This window comes from Benincasa hispida, chromosome 4, assembly GCF_009727055.1.
Source record: "Benincasa hispida cultivar B227 chromosome 4, ASM972705v1, whole genome shotgun sequence".
NCBI lineage: Eukaryota > Viridiplantae > Streptophyta > Magnoliopsida > Cucurbitales > Cucurbitaceae > Benincasa > Benincasa hispida.
Genome location: NC_052352.1, coordinates 14,502,878 through 14,524,268, shown reverse-complemented (window position 1 = coordinate 14,524,268; position 21,391 = coordinate 14,502,878). Strand labels below are relative to the sequence as shown.

Sequence of the window (21,391 nt, the reverse complement as noted above, 5' to 3'; positions counted from 1 at the left end):
GTGAGATTCAGCCCAATTTCTAGCGAGATTCCCTTCTAGAGAGAGATCCTCATCACAAAATTAGCGAGATTTTCTTCATTAGCGAGATCCTCATCATAAAATCTCGTTATAATCTCCACGGTCAGCTGTTTGCTTGTTCTTCCCAAGTGTCTGCTTATGCATAGATTCTCTATTACAACTTTAAAAATTCATAACTCAAAATCTAGACCTCTTTTGAAGAAACTTCCTTCTACAAACATGTTTAGAATTGAGTTAATTCTTACCTTAAATTTTCAGTCAAAACTTCTTTATAGTTTATCCTAGAGCATTCAATCTTCACCTCGGGCCCTGATTAACTCGAGATTCTGTCTCTTTTGTAATTTCATCATTTTCTGTTCTTGCAATCTTTCTGCGGCAAGACAACCTTGAAAACTAGATTCTCCCATCTTTCAAATAACACCAATTTCACTAAATTTTCTCATGTAGATTGCCGAAACCAAGCTTTCGAAGTTCCTCTTCCTTTTAATCTTTCTGCCGCCTCCCGAATTCAAGGATTAACAGCCACGTGCCAAACCAATAAGTGAGTTTCTTTATTTGATGTGTTTTTTTTTCTTTCTCCACAACTTCTATAAATAATAAGAATTTTCACTTATTAAATATTTAATATATCATTCTTTTGGCTAAACATACTTGTTTAGGAACTTAGAATTCGGGGTTTACACTTAGCACAAAAGAGCTTATTTCTTCTTGCTTCCATCCTCTAACCCTCTAAAATATGGCTTTTAACTCATTAGGAGACATCTCATTACTTAAAGTAATTAGAATTCGGATTTTACAAATCCTTTAGATGATTTGATTACACTCTTAATTTTAAACTTCAAATTAAACCGTGACATTTTCTATATTTTATTCATTTTGAATGGGATGATTTGATCGTTCTCTTAATTTTAAACTTTAATTTAAATGAAGATATTCTATTTTTCTATTTTCGTTTAAATTTTTATTTTTCAAAGAATGATTTGGTTATGCTCTTAATTTTAACTTTTTTAATTTTTAATTTAAACCAAAATATTATTATTGTTTTTTATGCATACATAAACTCTTAAAACTAAACTCTATTTTGATTTACAAATTGTTTTAAAATTATACAAAGATGAATTTGTGTGTATTTAAAAAAAATCGAAAAAAGAAAAAAAGAAAAAACATGTAGAAATAATAAAAATTATTATAAACCCCTAAACTCATTGGTATGGATTTACAAAATTTAAAATGTGAAAAGAAAACTACAAAAACATAAAAACAATTTCTATCTTCTATGTCACTTTGATAGCCTCTTAATTGCTCGAATTTTGAGAAATTTCTTAACTTCAAAAGCAAGGTTTTTTTCTCCACCTTCTACAACATTTTAGGATATGTATGTATAGAAAAAGAAAAACTACAAAAGCCTATAAAAATTGTTACATTAAATACCTCTACATGTTTATATAAACTTAAAAAGTGAAAAATTTGAAAAATGAAAAAAAGATGACATACATCAACCAAAAAAGAGAAAGAGAGAGGTGTGTTATCTTCTCATAGAAGATAGAAGACATACTTGAAACAGGGAAATTAAACTTCTTAAAGAGAGAAAAAGAAATATTGGAAAAAATATTGGGATTACAAAATTCTTTTAAAAAAAATCTACAATAAAATTTCTATAAAAAAAAAAAAAAGGAAATGAGATACCTGATGAAAAATCAAAGGTTGAAATTAGCTTATCGAGAAAATTTAGATCTCAAATCATGATTTGATTTGATTTTTTTTTTTTTTTAATTCCTCAATGTGGAGTAGAGATTATTAGAGATAATATATGACTTTTTTTTTTTTTATAAAAAAAATTGTGAATAAGAGATAAGATGATAAAATGTGATTTATTTTTAATTTATTTTCTCTAATTTATTTAAGGTAGAGTAGATATTAGAGATTAAATATGACTTTTTTTTTAAAAAAAAAATCTTGAATAAGATATTAGAGGAAATTACTTAAGATATCAATATGATCATCACTATAAAGGGTAAAAGAAAAAATCTATTGTTTCTCCCTATATTCCTTTTAGATAATATAGATAGATATCTAACAAAACCATTTTATTCTTGTTTATCTCAAAATAAAACTATATAATTACAATTATTTAAATTATTTATTTATCAAAAAAAGTTTAAAAAAACTTGATTGGAATTGTTTTTAAAATATATATTTTAAACTAGCAAAACTACTCATTTAAATGGTGGGTGATAGACGGTTCAATTTTGTCGGTTTTGGAGTCAACCAAGAACCAAACCTAACTAATGGGTTTTACAAAGAAGGACACCAAATCAATGTCCAATAAAAAACAAAACCAATAAATTGATTTTCTTGCCATTAATCTATCTCTCTCTCTCTCTATATATATAACATACATGCTCCATAATAATTGGTTGTTATCTAAACATCAAATATACATACGTCATAATAATTAAAATACTAAAAAAATACTTAATGAAGAGTTTACTTTATAGGATATATATATCATTAGTTTGGTTCGGTTTTGATTGGTTTTTTAATAAAAAACCAACCCGAATCAATTCATTTTTGTTTTCTCCAAATACAAACCAATATTTCTAATTTTATATTATAAACTAAACCATTGGATCGATTTGAATTGGTTTGGATGTATTTGGTTTTTTTTATATTTTTTATTGCACCCCTAATTTAAATATCTAAAAAGAAAATCTTAAAACATTAACGTATTGAATTCAATCAATTGAGTATTAAAAAAAAATCAACCAATTACTCAACACTTTAAACACTCAACAACCTAGCCAATTAAAAAATAAAATTAAACTTACAATGAAGGAAGTAAATCTTAACCATTATGCTAGAATTAAAAAAAAAAAAAAAAAAAACCGTCAAAGGTGATCTCATAAGTTGTACCATATATATGACAAAACCATTTTTATATAATATAAGTTGTCTAAAATCTTAACTATCTAAAAGCTTGTTTATCCTTCCCAATTACTCCAATTCCATCATCACAATGACATCACAAAATTAGTTAGTCTATCACCTTATCATTAGATTAGCATCACCATATATTCTATCACCATTATGAGCTTGATTTTGTTTATAAAAATCTATAAAATTATAATTTAACACAACAAACAATTGCTAAAAGCTAAAATAACTCATAATTATACTCTATTATTGTACTCGTTATCTAAATAGTTACCAAATGAAAACTTAGTTTTAAAGGACTATGAATTCATATGTTTAAATCATCATAACCCTATATTTAGGGTACTTAAAGAAATGTTACCATTGACGATGTCTTTACTTCTACCCAAGCATTCTTATTTACTTTCTTTTGTAATTATCAAAAAGAAAATACTCCTTGCAAATATAAAAAAAAATATACAATCTGTTATATATAAGCAATAAAATATTTTTAAAGGCTTCCAAAAATATTATTAATTTTTATTATCTATGTAATTCATAGCATGAGTGATACTTATAACTAATGTTGATAAACATCAAATTAGTCACTAAAGTATTTATCCACACAACTATCTTATATAAAATAAAATTATAACAATAACTGGATAATCAATTAGTTTATAATTCTTTAAAAAGTTTTATTGGTAATTAGTTTTAAATGTATATATTTGTTGTTACTTTTAAGAAATTTCATTCTAAATTTTGAAAAAATAAGACCACTTATTCAAATATCAATAAAAGAACCCAACTAATTGTTTAACAATAAAATTTAGGAAATATAAAAATATATATATTTAAAAAAATGGAAAAGAGTCTAGAGTCCACCCCCGTCGATTAAATAAGAAAATCTCAACATACAAAAATAATAATAAAGGATAATAATAGCAATGAATATTTTTAACTAAATAGGACAGAAAATCATGAAGGAATCCTATAGATGTTCATTCGATTTAAAAGCAAAAGCACTGTCAAAATTAATTATTAACATCTTTATTAGGACTATATTATATAAAATAAAATAATAAAAAATTAAATTATTTAAACCCCATTCAATTCAGGGCTGTAACTGAAGCAAGCACTTGGCTTTAGAGCCCTATCACGTAAGGGAGAAGAAAGACTGAATGTGTGAAGCATACGGGGGCTAAGAAGGGAACTTCTCCCCCTGTCTCTCATCTGCGATCAATGCACTCAATTTATCTTGATTTGGGCAGTCACGGGCTCATTGAGGGCCTCTACAAATGAAACTTACACATATAATTAATTAATTTTTAAAAATCTATATTGTTTTTTTTATAAACAAATAAAACTACCCATTTAAATATCTAAAAGAAAATTCTAAAATATGAGTGAGCCAGTTGAGTAACACGTCTATATAAATGGTCTATACCTGGAAAATAACTCAACCAAAAGCTTCTTTACCCATCCTATTACTCAAATCTCATATCACAATGGCCATTATGAAATTTCTTATTGTTCCTCTTGTTTGGATTGCTCTAACTTTTGGATAATGTGAGAGCTTTAAATTTGAAGCGAAAGAGTTAGAATCCGAAGAAAGTGTATGGCATCTATATAAGAGATGAGGTAGCCACCATAGAATCTCAAAGAATGGAAGGCAGATACACGATTGTTTCAAGGTATCAAAGATAATGTGAAGTATTTGTTCAAAGTGAACTAAATGAACAAATCATTAAAGTTGAAATTGAACCAGTTCATGAATATGTCCGATGATGAGTTTATTAACACACATGTTAACTCCAATATTAAGTACTACGAAAACTTACACGATAAGAAAACAGAAGCTGCTAGTAGTGGCCGTGTTGGTGGGTTCATGTATGAGCACATTAAGGATCTTCCATCTTCGATCGAGTGGAGAAAAAAAGGAGCTGTCAATGACATCAAGAACCTAGGCAGTTGTGGTAATAATTATTTTTGAATTTTTCTTTGAATATTCAACCTCATAGATAACTAAATCAACGAATTTGAATATATGTTTGTAGAAAGTTGTTGGGCGTTTGCAGCGGTGACTGTAGTGGAATGAATTCACTAAATCAAAACCAACAAGCTAGTATCTCTATCAGAGAAGGAAGTAGTGGATTGTGATTATAGAGATGGAGGTTGCGGTGTAGGATTTTATGACCTTGCTCTTGAATTCATGATGGAAAACGATGGGATCACAACTAAGGAAAATTATCCCTACCATGCCGAAAATGGAAATTGCCTTGCATGTGATTCGGGAACAATTCTCATTATGTGTTTGATTTAATAAGGTAATAAGAGAATGAAAATTGATGGATATGAGAATGTACCTCCAAACAATGAGAATGCTTTGAAGAAAGTCGTCGCACACCGATCAGTGTCGATAGCTGCTAGTGGAAGGCGTTTTCGATATTACTTAAAGGCAAGTAGTTTTGATTGATTAATTGAAACTTATTTGCGTTTAACAGTTTAATTTTCAAGAAATATTAAAAAAAATTATAAATTTACAGGGAATGTTCATTGAAAATGACTATTGTGGAGACCAAATTGATTACACTGTAACGATCGCACCCTTACATAATAAGGTCCGACCGCTACGACATGCATACTTAGATTTTTCTATCATGGGATGCGTTTTGATAAAAATTTCAAAAGAACATGTCTAAAACTTTATTACTTAAGCAAAATTATACAAAATGTTTATTTTACAAAACACCAGGATCCTTAAACATTAGCGTAGTGGAACAAAATGCCTATATGATCAAAATAGTGAGTTTGATGGTTGGCCCCTTGAGCGACATCTAGTCATGCCACTGTCCTCACCTACAAAGTCTAAAATAGGATGAGTATATAATATACCCAGTAAGTAGTTCTCACTAAAGGTAGTGACCAAATGCACAATCACATGCAACATGTCATGAAAACATATTATTGGGACCCAAAACATAAACTTATAATCACATGAGGTGGTCCGTTATGCTTCCAATATAAGTTCCTCTGCCCTAGTAGGAAGATGAGGACTTAAGCGAAAACTCACCCATCTAATGGTTAGCGGGTCATGCAGTCAGTAGGGCCAGAGTCGCATCCAACATCAACCATTAGCATAAACGTAAGATTGGACTAGAGGGGTGCAACCATACATACCTTGCTAGTCCTACCATAAACATGATGTAAAATTGGGCCTAGAGGGGTACAACTATACATGCCCTACCAGCCCTGGAAGTATAACTTATACCTAATTAAAACTTGATCTTAACATGATCGTGAACAAACATAATACATGGGATCCCTTTTAGAGAAACATGTTTTAAACATATAACGCAACATAACAATAAGAACATAATAAAACAACATATCAAAGGTACACTACCATAAAACACTTAACGAGAATGTGAGATAAACTACTTACCTTAACTGCAATTCTAATTATTCCTTATGGTTTGGTCTTAAAATGCTCTTGCTTCTTTTTTTTTTTTCGTTAACAAAGTACGCCACTTCCCTATTTAGAGGAAAAGGGAAGTTTTAACCTACCTCTCCTTTTATATATATATATTTATCTTCTCTTATATTTATCTTTCTTTTTTTATGTTTATCTTCTTTTATATATTATCTTCTTTTTTTTTTTTTTTAATGTTTATCTTATTATATATATTTATTTATTTATGTTTATCTTCTTTTATATTTATCTTCTTCTCTTTCTTTTTTTTTTAATGTTTATCTTTTTCTTTCTCTCTTTCTTTCTTTCTTTATTTTTTTAATGTTTATCTTCTTTTATATTTATCTTTTTTTTTTTTTTTTTATGTTTATCTTCTTTTACATTTATCTTCTTCTCTTCTTTTTTTATATGTTTATCTTTTTTTTTTTTTTAAAGTTTATCTACTTTTATATTTGTCTCTTTTTTTTTAATGTTTATCTTCTTTTATATTTATCTCTCTTTTTTTTTTTAAAAAAAAATGTATCATTATTATCTTAAACCTTCTACATATTATTTATTATTATTATTATTATTATTATTATTTTCCATTCTCTTCAAAATGTTCTTATATTGTCATTATTTTATTTTCTAGATTTTTTTTACTTGGATATTTGCATAATTTTCAAATAAATATTATATTTATTATTTATCTAATGCCCAACAAGATTTGTAGGCCAAATTTTAAACCTAGTGGCTTAAAATTAGAACTTGTTTACTAATATCTAGATTTAATCCTGAATTTTAATTAACATTCATTATCTAATTTCCTATAATGTTTGTATACAACTTGAGTTGTTACATTTTTCCCCTCTTAAGAACTTTTGTCCTCGAAAGTTTCTTGGTTCTTAAATAGTTAATGTATTTGGTCATCATTTCTTCTTCTTCTACTTGCTGATTTCTCCAGATAACCATCACTAAACTTATTTCCTGATTACCAAGTGACTTCTTCTCTCTTACAAGGGTGCAGATTGGAGTCTCTTCATATTCCAAGTTTTCACTTATTTGTAGAGGTTCATAATTTACTACATGTGATGGGTCAGACATGTATTTCCGAAGCATCGATACATGAAAAACATTATGTATTGTAGAAAGGGTTGGTGGTAATGCTAATTGATAAGCTACTTGGCCAACACACTCCAATAATTCAAAAGGTCCAATAAAGCAAGGGTTAAGTTTGCTTTTTCGTCTGAAACGCATAATGCCTTTTATTGGTGCTACCATTAGAAATATGTGATCTTCTATTTTGAATTCCAACTCTTTTCGACGATTATCAGCATAAATCTTTTGTCTACTTTGAGTTGTTCGCATTATTTCCCGAATTAACTTAATTGTCTCTGTTGGTTGCTGCACTAATTTAGGTCCCAATAGCGTCTGCTTCCCTACTTCATCTTAATGTACCGGGGATCTGCACTTCTTTCCATGTAAGGCTTCAAAGGGAGCCATACCTATTGTCGCCTGATGACGATTATTAAAGGCAAACTTTATAAGGTGCAGTTGTGAATTCCACGCTCTTGTAAAATCCAAAGCGCATGCTCTCAACATATCTTCTAGGATCTTATTAACTCGTTTTGTCTGGCTATCAGTTTGTGGATGGAAGGCTATAATGAAATTTAGTGGGTGCCCATTGCTTTCTGCAAACTCTTCCAGAACTTGGAAACAAAACGAGGGTCCCGGTCGGAAACAATTGATACTGGGATTCCATGCAATCGGATAATCTTCTTTAAGTACATTTGAGCTAGTGCTTCTGTAGTATGAATGGCCTTGCAGGGTAAGAAATGGGCCGACTTGGTGAGTCGATCTACAATCACCCAAATCATGTTGTGGCCTTTAATAGTTCTTGGGAGTCCTAAGATGAAATGCATGGAAATATGCTCCCATTTCCATTCTGGAACATTAAGAGGATGGAGAGCTTTCACTTGTTGAAAAACCAAGCATTTACTTACATAGTCATCTATGTCCCTTTTCATGTTACGCCACCAATAATGTGCCTTCAGGTCTTAATACATCTTGGTACTCCTAGGATGTATTGAAAAGAATGACTCGTGGGCTTCCTTCAGTATTTCTTTCTTGATTTCTTCATCATCTGGTACACATAGACATCCACGGTAGAGAAATGAAGAGTTTAGGACTATAGAGAATTCACTGTTTTCTCCATTCTCTAACCGCAATCATTTGTTTAGGTATTTATCGGTTTGTTGTGCATCAATTATCCTTTTCCTTAAAGTAGGACTTGCAGTTAGCTGTGCTATTCGAGTTGTGATGGTTTATGGTATTAGTGAGATCCCAGCACTTTCCAGGTCATTCGTTATGTGTTTGGAGATGGTACTTAGAGCTATCGTGTGAGCTGACTTTCGGCTAAGAGCATCAGCTACAATGTTAGTTTTTCCTTAATGATAAATGATATCATAGTCGTAGTCTTTGACCAATTCTAGTCATCTTCGTCGCCTCATATTTAACTCCTTTTGGGTAAAGACGTACTAAATGCTTTAGTGATCTATATAGATTTGGATCTTTTCTCCATATAAGTATTGTCTCCATATCTTTAAAACAAAGACAACGACGACTAACTCCAAGTCATGAACATGATAGTTTTGTTCATAAGGTTTAAGTTGTCTTAAAGCATATGCTATTACCTTATCGTGTTGCATCAAGACAAAACCAAGCCCTTTCTTTGATGTGTCATTGTAGACAGTTAAACCCCTTGATCCATCAGGTATAGTAAGAATAGAGGCTATAGTTAATCTTTCTTTTAGTTCCTGGAAGCTTTATTCACATGCTTGGTTCCAGACAAAAGGATTATTCTTCTTGGTGAGGTTAGTAAAGGGTAATGCTATACTTGAGAAATTCTTCACAAATCGTCTATAATATCCTGCCAATCCAAGAAAGCTTTGCACCTCACTGATTGTTGCAGGATATACTGAGACTCCTTCTTGTTTTACATTATGCCCTAGGTAGGCAACTTGTCGCACCCAAAACTCACATTTGGAGAATTTGGCATACAACTTCTTATTTCTCAATATGGAAAGGACGTCCCTAAGATGTTTTTCATGTTTTTCCTCAGACTTGGAATAGACAAGGATATCATCTATGAATACGATCACGAAATTATCCAGATAGTCCTTGAAAATTCTATTCATCAAGTCCATGAAGGCTGATGGGGCATTAGTTAATCCAAAGGGCATATCACCGAATTCATAATGCCCATATCTTGTTCGGAAAACAGTATTGAGAATATCAGATTCCTTGAGTCGCAGTTGATGATATCCAGATCGTAAGTCTATTTGAAGAATACTGAGGCTCCTTGTAATTGGTCAAATAAGTCACCGATGTGTGGGAGTGGGTGTTTATTCTTTATTGTCAACTTATTTAACTCCCGATAATCTATACATAAACGCATTGATCGATCCTTTTTCTTAACAAATAAAACAGGTGCTCCCCATGGAGACACGCTAGGGCGTATAAACCCCTTATCTAACAATTATTGTAATTGTATTTTGAGTTCTTTTAACTCAGCAGGCGCCATTCTATATGGTGCTTTAGATATTGGTTCAGCTCCAAAAATTAGGTCTATACAGAATTCTATTTCTCAACTAGGTGGTACACCTAGAAGCTCTTTTGGGAATACATCATTAAACTCTCTTATTACAGGAATGGCTTTAATTTCATCCTTTTGGTTTCGTAAATCCACCACGCTTGCTAGATATGACCAAGCCTCATGGTTGAGCAAATGTTTAGTTTTTAAGGCTGAAATTATTCTTGGAGCTGATTGTAATATTAAACTCTTAAATTTAAATTTGGTTCTTGTTGGAAAGGTGAATATGACCTCTTTATTATGGCAATATATGCTTGCATAGGTTGCTGCTAACCAGTACATACCTAGTATTATGTCAAAATCGCTTATGTCTAGGATGATAAGAGTCACCCCTACTTTATGTCCTGATGCTGACAACTCGCAGTTTTCCATCGCTGAGCTGGCCAACATAGATACTTTGACAGGAGTAGCTATGGATAGAATGTAGCGTAAGGGCTTTGATGTTAGTTGAGCATGTTTTACAAATGTTGTAGAGATGAATGAATGACTAGAGCCCAAATCAAATAAAGTGAAGGCATAATACTCGAGGATGGGTAATATACCTGTAACAACTGTATCTTGGTTCTCTGCCTCTTGACGTGTAATAGTAAACACTCGTCCTTTCTACTGTTGGATAACCTTGCTATTAGTAGGTGGGTGGTCTGAGCAGTTGATACTTGGGTGACGAGCTTTGGGCAAGCCTTTGCATAGTGACCTGTCTGGCCACAATGAAAACATACTCCTAAGTTTAGAAGACATTGCCCTTGATGGTATTTTCACAATTTCCGCATTTAGGATATGAGAAAATTTGGCTCTTCTGTTGTGATTGTACGCCCTGAGTGTCTTGGGTATTTTTAGCTTGCCGTTGTGAATGTTGGAAGCTTTGTTGGTTGAATTTCCTCTTTTGATTTGGCATGAATCCTCGTTCAGGAATTAAGGTTTTGGCAGCAAGATCTACTTCCATGAGTAAGGTTGACTTGAGGGCAAGTGCATACTCTTTGTGTCGGAAGGCAGTGACTGTGCCTTGAAAAGGAATCCCTAGATAAACTTTTCCACCTTCTTCTCTTCTGTGTCTACTAGCCGGAGAACAACATGAGACAAATGATCGAATTTTCATTCATACTCTGCCACCAACATGTTCTCTTGATGAAGATTAAGAAATTCCACTTCCTTCTAGTATCTTACTGTCAATGGGAAATACTTTTTGTAAAAAGGCTGACTAAATTGCTACCACGAAATCGAACCATTCGTTGTTCTTTGTGTAGATTCCCACCAAAACTTTGCATCACTTCTTAGTATGAAGGTGACACAATTTACTTTCTGTTCTTCTAGGATATTCATGTGATGGAAAATAGTTTCTATTTCTGTTATCTAATTCTCTGTTATAGTTGGATCCACAGATGATCCATCAAATGTTGAAGGATTGAACTTTCTGAATTTTCGAATGATTTTCGAGTCATTTGTATCATTGGTTATTGGTGTGGTGGATGAGGTTATGCTTCCATTACTCATATTCTATATTAGTATGTATAGTGCTTCTGGTGTAAGTAACACGTAAAATGTTTGTCCATTTCCTTGATTTTGAACCCCTGTGGATTCACTTCAAGGTCTACCTCGTTGTGTTGAGCTTGTTGTAGTGGCATCTGGTACATACATTCTTTCATAATAAGGAAGTAATCTAATCCTACATATTTTTATTTATCTTTTATTATTTTATTTATTTTATTTTTCTTTTAACTCATACTTATGTTTACTAAATTATTTACTAGGTTACTTGTTTGAAAATTCCACATACCAACGTATTTGACACAACTGTGGGCATTACTTAACAAGCCAAACTATCAAATACTACGACTCTTCTAATGCAGTAGAGCCTACTTAGCTCAAATGCTCTGATACCACTTTAACGACCAAATCCTTACATAATAAGGTCGGACTGCTACGACATGCATACTTAGATTTTCTATCATGGGATGCATTTTGGTAAAAATTTCAAAAGAACACATCTAAAATTTGATGAATTAAGTATCAAAATTATACAAAATTTTATTTTACAAAACACCAAGATCCTTAAACATCAGCGTAGTGAAACAAAATGCCTATATGACCAAAATAGTGAGTTTGATGGTTGGACACTTGAGTGATGTCCAGTCATGCCACATAAGTTATGTCCTTACTTACAAAGTCTGTAAAATAGGATGAGTATATAATACACCCAGTAAGTAGTTCTCACTTAAGATAGTGATCAAATGCACAATCATATGCAACATGTCATGAAAATATATGATTGGGACCCGAAACATAAACTTATAATCACATGAGGTGGTCGGTTATGCTTCCAACGTATGTTACTCCGCCCTGGTAGGAAGAGGACCTAAACGAAAACTAACCCATCTGATGATTAGCGGGTCACGCGGTCAGTAGGGCTAGAGTTGCATCCAACATCAACCATTAGCATAAACGTAAGATTGGACAAGAAGGGTGCAACCATATATACCCTACTAGTCCCTAGCATAAACATAACGTAAGATTGGGCCTAGAGGGGTGCAACCATACATGCCCTGCCAGTCCTGGAAGTATAACCTATACCTAATTAAAACTTGGTCTTCATATGATCGTGAACAAACATAATGCATGGGGTCCCTTGTAGAGAAACGTGTTTTAAACATATAATGCAACATAACAATAAGAACATAATAAAACAACATATTAAAGGTACACTACCATAAAACAATTAACGAGAAGGTGAGATAAACTACTTACCTTGACTGCAATCCTAATTATTCCTTATGGTTTGGTCTTGAAATGCTCTTGCTTCTTTTTTTTTTTTTTTTTTTTAACAAAGTGCACCACTTCCCTATTTATAAGGAAGTTTTAACCGACCTCTCCTTGTATATATATATATATCTTCTATTATATATATCTCTTTTTTTTTTTTTTTATGTTTTGCTTCTTTTATATATTATTTTCTTTTTTTTTATGTTTATCTTCTTTTATATTTATTTTTTTTTAATGTTTATCTTCTTTTATATTTATCTTCTTTTTTTTTTTTAATGTTTATCTACTTTTATATTTATCCCGTTCTTTTTTTTTTAATGTTTATCTTCTTTTATATTTATCTCTCTTTTTTTTTTTTTTAAAAAAAAAGTATCATTAGTATCTTAAACCTTCTACATATTATATATTATTATTATGATTATTATTATTTTCCATTCTCTTCAAAATGATCTTATATTGTCATTATTTTATTTTCTAGATTTTTTTTACTTGGATATTTGCATAATTTTCAAATAAATATTATGTTTATTATTTATCTACTGACCAATAAGATTTATAGGCCAAATTTTAAACCCAGTGGCTTAAACTTAGAATATGTTTACTAATATCTAGATTTAATCTTGAACCTTACTTAACATTCATTATCTAATTTCCTATAATGTTTGTATAGAACTTGAGTTGTTGCACACACAATGGTGGTAGTCATACGAAACGAAGGAAGTCGGTGATAGCATAAATATTTAAATCTATATTGAATAGATTTAACCCTAGGATCATTCATGCTAAATTGTCAAGAATAAATAACATACCAGATTCCATTGTGATTGATGATATGTTCAAGATGACGATGGCTTTAAGATGACTATAGCTATCATCAAGATGACGATGGCTTTAAGATGACTATAGTCCTCCTCAACTAAAACTCCAAATGCCCTTAGTAGGATCTTTCTCTAAATGAGATTCAAGAAAGAATGAGTGTTTATTGTTTTGGTATATAGGGGTGTTAGTATAAATACTTTCTATATTGAATAGATAAACCCTAGGGTCATTCATGCCAAATTTTCAAGAATAATAACATGTTGGATTTCATTGAGAAATTAATGATAACTTCAAGATGATGATAGATGACTATGATCTTCCTCAACTAAAACTCCAAATTCTGTTAGTGAGATCTCTCTTTAGATAGGATTAGAGAAAGACTGAGTGCTTATTGTTTTGGTATCTTGGGGACCATAGCCCTAAGGTCTCCTTATATATTAGTTCAATTAGGATTCTCATTAAACCCTAATTAACTAGGAATGGGCTTCTACCCATTAAGTTCATACTCAATTAGGAATCTAGGGCCTTAATTAATTAGATCAAATAATATGGTCAAATCTAATAAAATAAGCCAATGTGATAAATTATTAATCCACATACATAGCCCATACATAGCCCATACTTTAATTAAACATATTATTATTTAAATATGTCTAACAATCTCCCACTTGGGCTATGTCTAAATACCTGATATAATTAGATCACATAAACCTTAAGCGTGCATAAATAGGTTATTTCAATAATAGAATTCCCTTTAGTTCAATCTGGTCCATCTCTTGTATTAGCACGGAATCAAGGCGGCTTTCGTCACTAACCTTGTAACTAAACCTTTCTTGATCACCAATTCCAATACATTCAATAACATAGATTGTGTATGGATGGATAGCATGGAAACTACAAGCAAAGTGATCTAGATCATGCCTGTTTCCAACTGGTCCAAATTCCTTAATGATATCATTCTCAAAAAATTTATGCTAAACTGTATGCATGATAAACGAGTTCAGATAATAAAACATAAAACATTAAATTTATTCTCTATAGAAAATAAACAAAACTAGGTCAAAGTACATCCTTAATAACAAACTCCCACTAAACCATGGAATCAGAAAAGTGACTAACACCCATGTGTGCAACATACTCATGGAAAACTTTAGGTGGTAAACCTTTAGTCGATGGTTCTACCACTCTAGAGTTTATTCCTATGTGTTCTATCGAAATTTGACCATTCTGAACTCTTTCTTTAACAACCAGAAACTTCACGTCTACATGTTTTGATTTCGTATTGCTTCTGTTGTTGTTAGAATACATCACTACTAACTTATTGTCACAAAATAATTTTAGTGGTCTTTCTATACCAACCACTATCCGTGGCCCAGTGACAAAATTTTGCAACCATATTCCATGATTGGATGCCTCAAAACATATTATAGACTCCGCACCCATGGTAGAAGTGTAACACCCCGCACATTTTTTTAGTAATAATGTAATTTCAGTAACTTTATTATTTGGAATTTCAGTAATTGTTATTAGTTTGAGGGCATTTTTGGAATTTTGGACTTCAAGTATAAGTGCGAGAATTTAATTGTTGGCATGAAATTATTTTAATTTGAAATTTAAATTGAAAATTAATGGTAGGAATTAATTTTCTTTTGAAACGGAAAATAATTAAATGTAATTATATTTACTTCCTTTTTTGTTTTAATATTATTATTGTTGTTGTGTTTGTTGTTTTATAAAAAGTCAAACCTCACCCTTCTTTTCTTCCTCACGTTCGTGAGCCCGTCCGACGCCACCCAAAGCCACCGTGTCAGTTCCTTATTCATGACCTCCGTCCACCACTGCTCAAGCGTCGTTCGCTTTTGCCGTCATTGGATCTATTGATTCGGGTAAGATTTCTTCCATTTGGGTTGTCTTCGATTGATTCTTGAATACTCATTTACTTTTGGCATCATTGGTTGATACCCATTGTGTTTCAACTTTGGATTCAAGTTTGTGAAGGTATTGAGGTGTTGCAAAGTGAAGTTGGAGTTTGTTTTAGCGAGTTTTGATAAGTTTTATGCTTTGATTACCCTCTTGTGGATTAATTTTGGTTGTTGAGAAATTTTGGTAAAGTCATTTAGAATTGATTTTTGACGAAGCTACATATGGATAATTTATTTGAGACATTGGTAGTGAAGTATGTATTGGATTCAAGATTTAATCATGTAAGCCTAATTTCAAATTATGATTAAGGGGTTGATTCAAGAATTTCATTCAAGATGAAGAAGAGTTTGGTTTGCTAATTATTTGGACTTAAAATTGGAGGTTTGGAAGTTGAATTCGAATTGGATACACCTTAGGTAAGGTTATCTGGAAATATTTTGTAATATTTGGGTGTTTGGAATTTGGCCTTAACTATTAATTTTAAAACTTGGTTTATGTTTAGGCTTGATTAAGGATTCATGAATTTCACAAAGATTCAATTGCTTTTTGGTTTGTCCTATTATCAAGATAAGTAATCTTACTACTGGAACTGCCCATGGGCCAGGTATTAGATGTATGCTAGCATGTTAAATGAAGGTTATAGCAGAATGACAACATGAAAGATTGATAGTATAACATGATTAAAGTATGTTCTGTTACAAAATCCGAATTATTTATTTATGCACATAGACACTTGAATGCTAGTATGAGATGGTATGTGCTTCCATGGTATGTGATCTGATGAGGTTGAGGTATACATGTATGTTGTAGAACCATGATGTTGAGGTATATGTGTATGTTGTAGAGCCATGATGTTGAGGTTTATATGTATGTCATAGATTCGTACAATGATGATTATAATGTTGAGACTGTGCAAATGTCTTTACTAATTAGTTAGATGCTCATTAGATTTTGTGTGTCCTTCGGGATTCACCAGTTTGTGTCTCCTTCGGGATTCACCAGTTTGTGTTTCCTTCAGGGTTCACCAGTTTGTGTCTCCTTCGGGGTTCACCAGAGGTAATGGGCATACTTAACTAAGGTAGGATAGGACTCAGTCTTTTTCTTGTTTCATATGCATATGTGTCCCATGAGAACTAGAGCAGTTTATATGTTTCACTAGAGGTGGGTATCTAGAGGACATAGATGCCCAGCCTGACCCCAGTAGTGGGGTTACTTACTGAGTATTTTATACTCATCCTTTCTCATGTTGTTGTTTCAGGTAAGGGTAGAGATACACTGGCGATGGACAAGCGGAATTTGTGATCGAGCCACTGGGACTAGTTTTTATGCTTCCGCTCATGAGATTTAAAGTTCTTTTCATGTTTCTTATAATTTTTAGTTTTGATGTTTAAAACTTACTTTTAAGAATCGTTTTTCAGATTTATTTATTATCCTTTATAATTTATGGGTACCCTATTATTGATTTAGTATTTGAATTTAATGAAAGTCTTTTGAACTTACCTTATTTAATTAGCATTTATTTCGCCATAATCGAGTGTCGTTTTGAGTTCCATGCATGCATGTATTTAGTAACAGCCTAACTTAAGTCCTAGGGGGTCAGGTCATTACAGTTGGTATCAAAAGAAGAAGCCATAAGTGTTTGTTTAACACTTCTCCATGATACAACTCCTCCAGCCAACATGAAAATATAGCTTGAAGTGGATCGCAAAATGTTTTGACATCTAATATAATCAGAATCAGAATACTTAATGATCTCTAAAACTTCCGTTCTCTGATAAGTGAGCATATAATCTTTTGTTCTCTGTAAATACCTTATAACCCATTTGGCTGCTTTCCAATGATCCATCCCCGGTTTACTTAAATATCTGCCTAACACTCCAATTATGAACTCAATATCTGGATGCGTACATAGTTGAACATACATTAGACTTCCAATGGTCGATGTATAGAGAACCTTTTGCATCTCCTTAGTCTCGAGTGTGGTCTTAGGGCATTGACCTAAATGAAATTTATCACCTTTAGCGATCAGGGTGTCTCCTGGTACACAATCTTTCATGCCAAATCTATTCAAAATATTTTCAATGTAGTTCTTTTGTGACAATCTCAAAATACCTTGAGAACGATCTCGCAGTATTTCAATTCCTAATACAAAAGAAGCATCACTAAGATCCTTCATCTCAAAATTCCTTTTGAGAAATCTCTTAGTGTCATGCAATAAACCTACATCATTACTAGCTATGAATATGTCATCGACGTATAACACCAAAAATATTGATTACTCCCACTGAACTTGTGATATACAAAATTTTCCACTATGTTAATCTCAAAATCAAAGGAGGTTATCACTTCATGGAATTTGTAATACCATTGACGAGAGGCTTGCTTGAGACTATAGATGGATTTATTCAATTTGCACACCATAAACTTTGAATAACGAACATAAAGTTTTCCGGTTGCAATATATAAATCGTCTCATCAATGTTTCTATTGAGAAACACAGTTTTTACATCCATCTGGTGTAGCTCTAAATCAAAGTGAGCTACTAGTGCCATGATTATCTTAAAAGAGTCTTTCGATGTAACCGAAGAGAAAGTCTCTTTGTAATCAATGCCTTCATTTTGAATAAAACTCTTTGCAACAAGACGAGTCTTATATCTTTCGATATTGTCATGTGAATCCCTTTTGGTTTTAAATATCCATTTACAACCTATGAGTTTCACTCCTTATGGCAGTTCGACAAGTTCCCAAACATCATTGTCTTTCATGGATTTTATTTCCTCTTCCATACCACTTATCCACTTTTGAGAGTTAGAACTTTGTAAAGCTTGTTGGAAGTTGATTGGATCATCTTCCATTACGCCCATATCATCCTGATGTTCTTGAAGAAATACAATATAATCATCTGGAATTGCACTTCTTCTCTCTCTAGTAGATCTTCTTAGTGGAACTTCTTGAGGTTGTTGAGTTTAAACTTCAGGTTCAATAACGGGGACTTCAATGTTGTCTTGTTCTATAATTGGTTCAATAATAAAGTCAGGAATTGGAGCTTGAACATTATTTATAACCACATGAGAAAAAGAAACCAATTCCTCTTCAAAGACAACTATCCTTATGTTATCTTCCTCCCCAAACTCAACATCCTCAAGGAATCTAGCATTTCCTGTCTCAAACAATGATCTAGAAGTGGGATCATAAAATTTGAAACCCTAAGAGTGCTTAGAATACCCAAGAAAATAGCAGCTAATAGTTCTTGAGTCCAATTTTCTTTCATTAGGCCTATAAGGCCTAGCCTCAACTAGACAATCCTAGATGTGAAGATGCCTAATACTAGGCTTCTTTCCTGTCCACAGCTCATAAGGGGTTTTGGCTACTGCTTTACTAGGTACCCTATTAATGATATTTGTTGCAGTCTTTAGTACCTCACCCCAGAGGGATTCTGATAGAGAAGAATGATTAATCATACTTCTTACCATATCCTTAAGTGTTCTATTTCACCTTTCCACTACACCATTCATGTTGGGTTTTCCCGGCATAGTGTATTGCGGGACCATTCCACATTCCTCTAGGTATTTTGCTAAGGGCCTTGTTCATCTGATCCATCATATCGACCGTAATATTCATCATTACGATCAGATTTGACAGCTTTAATTTTCTTTCCAAGTTGAAGTTCAACTTCAACTTTGAAAGACTTGAAAACGTCCAAAGATTGAGACTTCTCAAAGAATTAAATATAGGTACCCATATCTTGAATAGTCGTCTATGAACGTAATAAAATATTGTTGTCCACTCCAAGAGGCCATAGGGAATGGACCACAAATGTCTGTATGTATTAGTTCTAAGACGTCTGAGCATCTATTGGCACCTAATTTTCTTATGTTTGTCTGTTTTCCTTAATACATTCTACACAAATGTTGAAGTTACTTAAATCAAGGGAATCAAGAATTCCATCTGACACAAGTCTCTAAATTCTCTGTTTAGAGATGTGACCTAAATGCTTGTGCTATAACATAACAGAATTCTCATTTAATTTACGCTTTATATCACAAGAATTAGATAACAGGATCTTGTTAAATGAAGCAAAAGAATTAAGCATATATAGATTATCAATTAAAGAACCGGTACCAATAAAAACTTAGAATCTTGAAAAAGACTAACTTATTATTTCCAAAAGAACAACCAAATTTGTCCAAACTGGAAATAGAAACTAAATTCCGTCTAAATAACAACCAGTTTTTAAAAGTAATCTAAAATTTCCAATAGCTTCAACTGGAATTGCTTTGCCATTGCCCACATAGATGAATCTTTCAGCATCACTTGGCGGTCGGCTCCACAGGCAACCCTGCATTGATATATTTATGTTAGTAGTAGTACCAGAATCTACCCACCAAGTATCTGTAGGTACAGAAGCTAAATTAACTTCAGAACAAACCAAAATAAGAAGTTTATCCTTCTTTACACGCCACTTGGCGTACTTAAGACAATCTTTTTTGAAGTGACCTTTTCTTTTGCAGAAAAAACTAGGATTTTCAATAGTTTATTTCTTGTTTTTATTCTGCTGAGATGTCCCTTCTGCAGCATCCAGAAATTTCCTTTTCTTCTTATCACGAGAGCCTATTGCCAAATGAGCACTTTCTGTCCTTTCTCTCATAATCTGATCTTCTTCTTGCACACATTGTGAGTTAAGCTCATTAATACTTCATTTATCCTTCTGAGTATTATAGCTTATCTTAAACTGAGTGAATTGTGTAGGAAGAGAGATAAGTACCAAATGCACAAGTAAATTTTCATTTATCTCGATATCATGTATCTTTAATTTACCTACGAGATTCGACATTTCCATAATGTACTCCCTTATGTTTCCATTACCCTTATACTTCATAGAAGTTAAAAAGTCAAAAGACTACTTGCTTCCCCTTTCTCATTTTTAGCAAATTATTTCTCAATTTGGTAAGGAACTTATTGGCTTTTGCACTTTCCGTGATAGAGCCCAAAAAGACTCTGGAATGGAGGAAGAACACCAAATAGTCTTTACCAATATTCACTTAATAATTGCATACACATAATACAACTAAAGCAACATAAACATGTAAATATGCTAAATATCATCAATCAAATTTAAATTTAAATTCACCAAAATATCAATCAAATTTAAATTTAAATTTACCACATTATCAATCAATCTTAAATCCACAACATGATTAATTAATCTTGAATCGCACATGATTAATCCAATTTAACTTAAACTCATCAAACTTTAGATTCAAATTCACATAATCATCAATTAAACAAAAAAAAAAAAAACTAAATTTTAAATTCACAAAAAGTATTAATTAGAAACTAGATTCAAATTCACAAATTTGAACCAATTATATAGGTTATCAACAAATTCCCTAATTAATTATGAATTACTAACAGCAACTGATTGATTAATTCTTGATAAATATTAGATTCTCATTCAATTTTTAATCTTTATCTTAAAAAAAGAAAGAACACCGATTTCAACCAACAAATAATTCACCAAATACATCAAACTAAAATCCATGAAAAACAACATATGACAAAAGCTTTGACTGAAACGGGTTTTATCTTTGATCGCATGCCACTACCGAAGAACCCTTCAATAAAATCCACGAAATCGACAGCCAGCAACACCTTATTGGCTGTACATTTTGATGAACCTTGATTGCTTTCTTACGTATTGCGGGCATGAAGAAAGGGTTTTTTTTTTTTAATTTTATTTTATTCAATTCTTTAATCAACTTTACCAAAATCAAGGATTTAATCTCATGCCAATGTAAAACAAAAATAAACTAACAATTCAACATGAAATTCATGCTCTGATACCACTTGTTAGCATA

The 21,391-nt window shown here is 32.0% G+C and overlaps 1 protein-coding gene across 1 annotated transcript; it reads left to right on the top strand.

Moving 5' to 3' along the window:
- Positions 1–4,708: 4,708 nt before the first annotated feature.
- LOC120076092 (vignain-like) lies at positions 4,709–5,407 on the top strand. Its single transcript, XM_039029871.1, has 2 exons — positions 4,709–4,907; positions 5,259–5,407. The coding sequence occupies exons 1-2, from the start codon at positions 4,709–4,711 to the stop codon at positions 5,405–5,407; spliced, it is 348 nt and encodes a 115-aa protein (XP_038885799.1).
- Positions 5,408–21,391: the final 15,984 nt, after the last annotated feature.